The 10,112-nt window shown below is 34.6% G+C and overlaps 1 protein-coding gene across 3 annotated transcripts; it reads right to left on the bottom strand.

Moving 5' to 3' along the window:
- Positions 1-5,255: 5,255 nt before the first annotated feature.
- LOC122146635 lies at positions 5,256-10,007 on the bottom strand. Of its 3 annotated transcripts, XM_042766841.1 has the most exons (4): positions 9,788-10,007; positions 9,554-9,639; positions 7,526-7,683; positions 5,256-6,307 (listed from the first exon to the last, which is right to left on the bottom strand). In XM_042766841.1, exons 3-4 carry the CDS (start codon positions 7,674-7,676, stop codon positions 5,304-5,306), a joined length of 1,155 nt encoding a protein of 384 aa, XP_042622775.1. In that variant the 5' UTR covers positions 7,677-7,683; positions 9,554-9,639; positions 9,788-10,007; the 3' UTR covers positions 5,256-5,303. The 3 variants fall into 3 exon arrangements, with proteins under 3 accessions (XP_042622775.1, XP_042622774.1, XP_042622773.1); XM_042766840.1 differs by having other exon boundaries at positions 9,554-10,007; XM_042766839.1 differs by lacking the exons at positions 9,554-9,639; positions 9,788-10,007 and having other exon boundaries at positions 7,526-7,856.
- Positions 10,008-10,112: the final 105 nt, after the last annotated feature.

The raw sequence follows: 10,112 nt of genomic DNA, 5'->3' as shown, positions 1-10,112 counted from the left end.
ACACTTTGTGACTGACTAGTCAAGCTAATCTAGTGAGCAACCTACCAAGATAGCATCATGTGCTGTGTTTAATTCTGCCTGGATATCATGATGGGGCCTCACAGGCTGCTTAAAAAACAACTGGAATAGTCAATAGTGTTTAAATAGTGGGCAACTTATGTTTTGAGATTGTATCTGACTATCTTCATGTAAAAGTATGATGGTTTTATGCGTCACTCAAGCTGTACATTGCTTTTTCTGGCAATCCTTACCCTTCAGTCATTTTTTTAACACATGATAGATGCAAACCCATTATGAATTGTTCATCCTATCTAAAGTACTCTGACCTTTAAGTCCCTGTTATTGCTTATTTCATTATTATTGATATACTATTATAGATTTTAGTAATATTTTGAAGTCGTTATTGCCTTGGCAAGTATGAAAAAAAATATTTTAAATATATATTATTTCAGTTAGTATTTATTTTTAGTATTTTTTTTTCATTGCTTTAGTTTTAGTTAGCCATATTCCTAACTAGTATTGTTATTGATAAACTAAATACAAATTAAAATCATTTTAATTAATTGAAGTATATCCTAAATAAAATCTTATGTTAGATGAAAACTTAAAATTTAATTTTTAAAAATATTTTCTTGCCAACTTACTGTAATAAAATGTAAAATAAAAGTCGAAGCTCTAAAATTATTACAACTTAAACTGAAAAAAAAAAAAATATATATATATATATATATATATATATATATAAACAAAAAATAATAAAAGCACTAAAATTAGAATTAAAACTGAAAATATAAAAGCTAATTTCCTGTGTTTACAGCGATTCACCTGCGTGTCAAGTGTGCACGTGTCTGTGCAAGTCCGAGTTCATCGGTAGGATGTGTTTGTGTGCTGTCAGTTGTAGCGTTTGCCCCGTGGTGCTTTTCCAAAGAGCTGAACTAGATCTACAGAAGGGCCTGAAAGGAAGGTGGGCTTATTTACAAAGGCTTCTTCAGTTTCACATGCAGATTGCCTCAAGACAGCACAGGGAGACCTCTGGTGTTGAAAGGAGTACTTCAAGAGCTGTAACCCCTTCCAAGAGTTTCATTTTCCCCTTCAACTTTATGATTACTCTTATTTCTACTAGTTCTGTCATGAATTTGCTTTTTATAAACCTCCTTCCACTGTACCGATTCCAAGTTGTGGGCAACTTTGGAATTTGATGAATGTGCTCATGACAAATAACCAGTGCCTTCAAGCACTTCTGTATGCATAAATACTTTATTGCACATTTTTATTTTTTATGTTAACTCTAAATGCCACTGCTCATATGTCACTATTGTTCTGTGAAGCATAGCACCCCTCGGGGCCTATTCCTTTCGTAGGGAACCGTAAACTGGTTTTGGGTTTAAAATTAACACCGCAATCTCACATGAAACCAGCTGGTGCTCTCAAAACAGACAGATTATTTACTTTGCGAGGGAAATGCACCTCATAAACTCATGAATTCTTAACATCTGTTTTGGCAACCTTAATTTGTCGTCTTCTATCAGATTTTGCCATGCATAGACGATCCTTCAAATGTGTTTTTCTTTCATTGCACAGACTTTGACGGATCGGCCATCTCCTTTTGCAGTTTTCAGCTTCATAAACCTCCTCTATCAGAGGTAATTCAGTGTTCACACATTTGCAATCACATTTTTTCCAGGGTTACTTGAGATGAGATGGTGTTATGAAAGTCATGTCGGCTTGTCAGTGTTGATCCTCATGCTAATTGAGATGTGTATATGGGCCATTCTACAGAACTGGTCCAAAGTCAGAGTTAAAAACGTCTTGGGGGAAAAAGAAAAAAAATTCCAAGGTACACATTTCTAGTAATTGTGCAGTTAATTCAAATATTGTATTTTCAGAAAGTTTTGGAATATTTGTCCTCTCCCCAAATTTGTCAGGGTTATATTGACCTATTTAGAGTTTGCTTAAATCTAAAAGTAAATATATTTTTTGCTATTTTTTTTTCCAGAGGTAAATTAATAACAATTACATTTTAATATTATTTCAAGTGTAATTTATGAGATTTGTTGTATTTTTAATCCAATTTTCTTAGAAAAAGGCAAAACATTGATCATACTGATTTCAAAGTTAAGGATTTATTAGTTTGAATATACACTGAACCAAACTATCATAAAATCTTAGTTGATAATTCAGTATACTTTACTTTTGACAAAACATCCCATGTTTCAGTAGTGACCACATTTTCGGTAGTGACAGTAATGCTTTGGTAGCAACCACATCATATTACAGAATTGTAACTTGCATACTAAAACAACATACTAAAAGACTAAAAAAAACTGCATAACTGTACTTAAATTTTGTCTATTTACCCCAAATATGGGGATTATGTGTTCCCTTTTATCACTAACGAAACAATGATTACTTGTTTCGGTCATAACTGTTTCGGTAGTGACAATGTTATGGGATAACCCCCCCCCCAAAAAAAAAAAAAAAAAAAACAGATGTCACTGATGAAAAATTTGTTGGAGTTTTGGTAGTGACTCTTTCGGTAGTGACACTTTTAGATACTTTTGAACCTATTCTATCTCAAAGATGCTAATCAGCACATGGTTGGCTAGCACAGTTCTGAACAGTTGTACACACACAGAAATTTAATGATATGGAACAACTCCTAAAAAAAGTGTGCTTAATTGCAGACAAAAAGGTGTTCGGTAGTGATGTTCCTTAGAGTTACACACAGTTTTTTCAGACTTTTGAACACATTTACCTCAAAATGATGGGGCCTGTCTACTTACCCTGTAGCTATGAGAGAGAGAGAGACATAAATATTTCCTGAGCATAAATGCAGGGGTGTAGTCTGTTTAAGTCTAAGCCAATGGACTAAAACATGCACTGTTGTGGTAGTGACATGGAAAATGCTGGGAACATTTTTTTAACAGTTTCATAATTTCATAATATAATTTTTTTTTTTAACTTTACTTTTTAAAAGAATCAAAAAGATATTTTTAAAAACAACAATGGAAAAAAATACAAAAATTATTTCAATATTTTCATAAGTTGAAATTTAGGGGTTAGGGTTCGGGACAGCCACCTCCTAATTGAAAGTACCCAATAAATGAAGACTTTATATATATATATATATATATATTAAGCTTAATAATATTTTAAATATGATTGTTGGTTTCAAAAGAGAATAGAAGGATCTTATTAAACATCTAAGATTTGAATACTTAAATGCTTTTTAAATGTGTTTTTTTGGTTGTGGGACAGCAGTTTGGACCAATTCTGTAGAATGGCCCATATACAAAACGATTCCTCTTTTGCAATCAAACAAACAGATTTTCAAACAGATTTTACTAATGCAGCCTCTGTTTACTTTGAAATAAATTGTTGAATAAATAGTAAATTAGTAATCAAATATTTTTGTACTAATTGTACTAATTTGTACTAATCTCACTTGATACAAGAATTCAGTTGCTCAGCAGTCTGTGATCGTCGTTCTCTGATTCTCCTTATCATGACTGGTGGTCATACATTTTCAGTAGGAGTCAGATCTGGACTGCAGGCAGGCCGGTCTAGAACATTCACCACGCTGTCGTAGCACATGCAGAATGAGACCTGGCTTTGTCTTGATCTAATAACCATGGACTTCCCATGAAAGACGTCATCTTGATGGCAGTATATGTCTCTGTACAGTTTAAATATATGCCTCCATGTCAGTGGTACCTTCGCACAAATTACCAGTCACCCGTACCATGACAGATGTTTGCTTTCGCATCTGTTGTTGACGAGAGTTGGGATGCTCCCTTTGCTCTTTGGGACTGAGAACTCAACATCCATTTTTCAATATCCATTTCCAATGTCCAATGTCACCAGAGGGTTAAATATATATATATATATATATATAATATACAGTACAGGTCAAAAGTTTGGAAACATTACTATTTTTAATGTTTTTGAAAGAAGTCTCTTCTGCTCATCAAGCCTGCATTTATTTGATCAAAAATACAGAACAAAAAATGTAATATTGTGATATATTATTACAATTTAAAATAATTGTTTTTACATTTATTATACTTTAAATTATCATTTATTTCTGTGATGCAAAGCTGAATTTTTAGGATCATTATCACATGATCCTTTAGAAATCATTCTAATATGATGATTCATTATCAAAGTTGGAAACAGTTCTGCTGCTTAATATTTTTTCAGAACATGTGATACTTTTTTAGGATACTTTGATGAATAAAATAAAAAGTAAAAAAAATAAAAAAAGAAGCTATGTTTTTAAAATATAAATATTTTGTAATAACAATATACACTACTGGTCAGTAATTTGGGGTCAGTAATATTTTTCTTTCTTTTTTTTAAATAAAATCAATACTTTTATTCAGCAAGGATGTGTTAAATTGATAAAAAGTGATAGTAAAGAAAATATATTATTAGAAAATATATTATTAGAATTTTTTTTTTTTTTTTAATAAATGCAGTTCTTTTGAACCTTTTATTCATCAAATATATTAGACAGCAGAACTGTTTCCAACACTCATAATAAATCAGAATATTAGAATGATTTCTAAATGATCATGTGATAGACTGGATGTTACATGTGACACTGAAGGCTGGAGTAATGATGCTGAAAATTCAGCTTTGCATCACAGGAATAAATTATTTTTTTTAAAGTATATTCAAATAGAAAACTATTATTTTTAAGTTGTAATAATATTTCACAATATTACTGTTTTTTCTGTATTTTTGATCAAATAAATGCAGGCTTGATGAGCAGAAGAGACTTCTTTCAAAAACATTAAAAATAGTAATGTTTCCAAACTTTTGACCTGTACTGTATATATATATATATATGTATTAGGGCTGTCAAATGATTAATCACAATTAATCACATCCAAAATAAAAGTTTTGTTTACATAATATATGTGTGTATACTGTGTATATTTATTATGTATATATAAATACACACACATGCATGTATATATTTAAGAAGAATATGTTATGTTTATATATTAAATATATTTATATATAATATAAAATATAAGAATATAAATATATAAATGTATATACATGTAAATATTTTTCTAAATATATAATTTATGTGTGTGTATTTATATATACATAATAAATATACCCTCTACACATACATATATTATGTAAACAAAACTTTTATTTTGGATGTGATTAATCGTGATTAATCATTTGACAGCCCTAATATATATCAATATATATATATATATATATATATATATATATATATATATATATAAAAACACACACACACACACACACACACCCCTGAGCAATTACAGAACTGGTGCTCTGTTGACTGATAGAGATAAGAGTTTCAAGCTGTACGCCACCAAATTCTCCAGGTTAAAGATTAGGAGAATATTTCCACTGACGGCTGTGGGGAAAACACAAACCATAACCATGCATACCAACCCTGCGAAGATTTCTCGCCCTGAGCAGGGACTTTCCCTTTTGTGAAACCAACAGTGTCTTCTTTGAGACTTTGGGTCTGTTCTGTTAAATACACATTGCTCCATTTTGAGCGCCAATGATGTGACATCCATAAGAAGATCGGTTTTGGACTGAGCAAATGTTGCATGGCTGGATGATTGCTTTTGTTTCTTGATAATGTCTGCCAAACCGGTTTGTTGAGCGCACTGGACACCGCTCCCAGGACAGATCCATCGTGGCTCACCATACACAAACCCAGCCATGTGAAAGCCACAGCTGTTGGGTGTTTTTTCTGAGTCAACCAGAGTTTGAGACATATGCATTAGCCCAGGGCCCAAACAGTCCTTTTTCACGCCCGTCTGTGTGTTTTCAGATGAGTCAGGCTGTCTTCTGGACGCCTTCATCCTGAACAGACCCAGGCTCCCCGTCAGGCTCAACAGGACCACCACAGCAGGAAGAACCCAGGAAAACTCATCAGCGCTGGGAAGGCAGGTGAGAAGATGGCCACCTTTTTCCCGACAGGTTTCCACTGAGATCTGCTCCAGCGTCCAGTCATGGCTGCTGTAGATCCCGCTCACGCTCCATGCTAGAAGACATCCCAAATAGCCAACTCTCATAGAGAGGGATTCACTTGCATCTCGCTGTCTTGCATCTTGTCCCTTTAGTCGCACATCTTGAGAATGCAGTAGATCAACCAACAACTCCACAGCAATCAAAGGTGGCATCAGCAGCAACACAACACCGTAGGCCTGGCAAAGGAAGAGCAGGAATCGAAGGGCTATGACATCCGAAGACACGTAAAAAGGCGTCAGAGAGGACTCCATGAGCCAGACGTAAAGCAAAAACACTGGAGGAAGAGAAAAGATGTGTTAACGGGATAATTCACCCAAAAAATTTAAATCTGCTGTTCATTTACACACTCTCAGGCCATCCCAGATGTAGATGATTTTTTTTCCTTCAGTAGAACAGTTAATGACATTTTTAGCTGAAACCATGGTCCTTGGTGATTCATAACATGCAAGTCAGCGGTTGCCCGTTTTTGAGAATTAAAAAAGCATCAAGAAACACAAAATTAATACCTGTGGCTCCTGACGATTTATTGTGGTCTTATGAAGCGAAACAATCGGTCTGTGCCAGAAACTAAACATTATTTACTACATTATTACCTGTAATCCAGAGACTCAGGCAAACTGGGAAATCTGATTATTTTCAGAAAAATTATTTTGATTATTTTTTTATTTATTTTTTTCGGGCAGTTCGGTTTAATTCACTAGTTTGTTTATGTGATCACGCAAAGAAGTATACGCAATTATATTATTAATGCACCCAATAATGAAGTGAAATGTGGATGTTTTACATGTCTAAAGCATATAAAGTGAATAAACTTGTCTTTATCAGCTCACTTTTTTCATAAACAATTAGAAACCATATAAACGTTCATTTGTCCCCTTCATTTAAGAGCTCGCTTATCAGCGGCTCATCGGTCTCCGGTCTGAGTCAAACTGTTTTCTGTTTAGTGACTGTTAGAGGAACTGGAGCGCTGAATGAGTTCATAACAGAATCTGACACACCGGTATTTCGGCTCATTTTGAGTCCAAGTGACTGTTAGGCGTCCGAAAGTGAGTTTTGACTGAGAGACTTGCAGATCTGTGCTGCTCGAGCCGTGAACTGTTTCAGATGACTCAGTCTAAACTAGTTCACCAAAAAGAATTACAGTAGTTACAAAAAATGGACATCACTCTGGACCATTTGTCTGAGTCTCTGGATTACAGGTAATAATGTTTTAAATAATGTTCAGTTTCTTGCACAGACTGATCGATTTGCTTCATAAGACCTCAATAGAGAGGAGGCTCCTGTGTTCCTTGATATGTTTTATTTTTTTTTATTCTCAAAGGACCACAGTTTCAACTAAAAATCTTCTTTACTGTTGCACTGAAGAAAGAGTCACCTACATCTTGGATGGCCTGAGAGTGTGTTAATTAACAGCAACTTTCCATTTTTTGGGTGAACCTTTAAACTGATAAATGAAGTGGAAAATGTGGGCAAAGTTTGTGTTTCTGCTTACTGGTGACAGCGAGGTCTGTAAATAACAGCAGGCAGCTGCAGCACAGACTAACCGCAGTGATGGTGTGCGTGACCACAGACGAACACAGCAGCATGCTGCTCATCAGTTTGCACACACACAGACAGAGCGTAACATCCAGAACACCCTCCATCTTCACACTTACAAGAGACATAAAAAATACAGTGTCACTTGATGTTTCATTTAAGAGTTGTAGTGCACAGTCTCTGGAAGGAGCCTGATGATAAATGCACAAGATCTGAAAGTCAGATGGTGTAGGACTATATTCTAGCCCCAAGAGTTGTTTATAGCCAATATGAAATCAAACTTGACCCTATTTATTTTCTTAAAACATGTTCCTGGTCTTATCGTGGAAGAATGTCAAAAGAAACTTGTTCCACTTCTATAATATCTTTCCATTTAGGATGATGTCACCAAGGCCACTAACAATTTTTCGCCCATTTTTCATGATCCAATCATTTCCTGACTGCTAAAATCAAAACCTGCATTTATTTATTTACTTTTTTTTTTGGTCACAGTGTTGAGAATTGCACAGTGTCAACTTATTATATACTTAGTGTTGATGTTCAAGCACCTCATGCTAAACTCATGCTATACTGCATTTAGTAAAGTTTGATAAGATTGACTATTTAACAGAAGGCGCTTTGAAATTAAAATGTTTTTGTTATTTAGTTAATGAGTCTATCTATCTATCTATCTATCTGTATACGTGTGTGTGTGTGTGTGTGTGTGTGTAGGGACTATTTGATATATACATTTTTTCTAAAATATAAAATATTGAAAGGCAGTAAGTGACACTATCAACATCTGTCATTCAGCACTTATAGTGTTTTTTCACCATTGTTGTCAACTTGTTGATTTAATCTTGTCTCACACCTTAGTGACTGTATGATTTTGAGATCCAATTGAGGGACTCAAACACAACTATTAAAAAAGGTTCAAACATTCACTGATGCTCCAGAAGGAAACACGATGCATTAAGAGCAGGGCGTGAAAACTTTTGAACAGGGTGAAGATGTCCAAATTTTTCTTATTTTGTTGAAATATATATTTTTTTCCCATTTAGTTCTGCCCTTCGGAAGCAACAGATGATACTTGCATGTTTCCCGAAACACAACTTAAGTACAATTTACCTTGATCTTCAAATTCAAAAAGTTTTCACCCCCTGACTCTTAATGCATCGTGTTTCCTTCTGGAGCATCAGTGAATGTTTGAACCTTTTTTAATAGTTGTGTTTGAGTCCATCAATTGTCCTCAGTGTGAAAAGATGCATCTCAAAATCATACAGTCACTACTGGATAGGATTCAAATATGCAAAAGATGCTGGAAAACTGAAGCATCTGCAGGACCTGGAGGATTTTTCTGAAGAACGGTGCTCAGTTTAACAGTTCAGAACAAACAAGGGACTCATGAACAACCATCACAAAACAAAAAAACAGCTGTGGATCATCAGGTAACCAAGGGTTCCCAAACTTTTGAATGGGGTTATTTTAGTAATTTTAGCTATTTTTTTTTTGTCTTGTGGACTAATTGTAAACATCTTTTATGTAAAATATCTTACTCAGGACAGTACTAAATAAAAAAATAACATGCATTTTGTGTATATATATATATATATATACACACACACACACACATACACACACACACACACACACACACATATATATATATATATACACATACACACACATACATATACATATACATATATATACATACATATACATATATATACACACATATACATATATATACACATATACATATATATACACATATACATACACATATACATATACATATACATATATATATATATATATATATATATATATATATATATATATATATAAAATAACTTTTCAACACTGACTTATCAACATGAGCTTTTCACCATTCTCAGTGAATATGTTCTCAGTGAAATATCTTTATGGAAAATCAGCATTTGGTTATTTACACAACCATGTCATAATTAATGGGCCATTACAACCTGAATGACTCACTCACCAGAAACAACAGATGAAAGGATGTGGCCTCAAACATCTGAGGAGCTTCAAGTGATGTAAGGCTGGAAGACGGAGCGAGCTGAGGCTCTAGGAAAGAAGCCAGCTGAACATTAGCAGAGACTGATCCCTACCTGAACACACTAGCAGCCAGTCATCTAGCTTCTGTGTTATCAAAGTGTGTGCATGTCATCTCACCCTCCCCCAGTGGGACGTGTCTAAACAGTTTTTATGTTACCTAGGCTCAAAGCACGTGTCTGCGTTGAGGGAGTGTCATGTTTGACTAGATCTCTCACACAGAAAGCAGTCCATCTGCTTCCTCCACGATCATAAGTGTTCAGATGTGCGCATGCGACTTCCTCATGTAGTTCTCGTGTCGCTGATGGCACACGGCACGCTTCAGTGAGCTTTATTTGACTGACAGCGCGGCAACTTCTTTCAGAACAGCGAAGGATGTGTGTGTGGATCCGCGCAGCCGCTTTAAATCCTGAAACAGTCTGAGCGCGTGCTGCCATCTACTGTTCATCTGAGAGAAGACGTGAAACAAACCAACAAAAGATACA

This window comes from Cyprinus carpio, chromosome A11, assembly GCF_018340385.1.
Source record: "Cyprinus carpio isolate SPL01 chromosome A11, ASM1834038v1, whole genome shotgun sequence".
Taxonomy (NCBI): domain Eukaryota; kingdom Metazoa; phylum Chordata; class Actinopteri; order Cypriniformes; family Cyprinidae; genus Cyprinus; species Cyprinus carpio.
This window is presented reverse-complemented; position numbering and strand designations above follow the sequence as displayed.

What these genes read in the sequence shown, in the direction of transcription:
- LOC122146635 (XM_042766839.1), bottom strand. Translation starts at nt 7,697, where the DNA reads ATGTCTCTTGTAAGTGTGAAGATGGAGGGTGTTCTGGATGTTACGCTC. An exon ending in TACAGACCTCGCTGTCACCA is followed by an intron (nt 6,308 to 7,525) that starts GTAAGCAGAAAC and finishes CTCTTCCTCCAG; the next exon opens with TGTTTTTGCTTTACGTCTGG.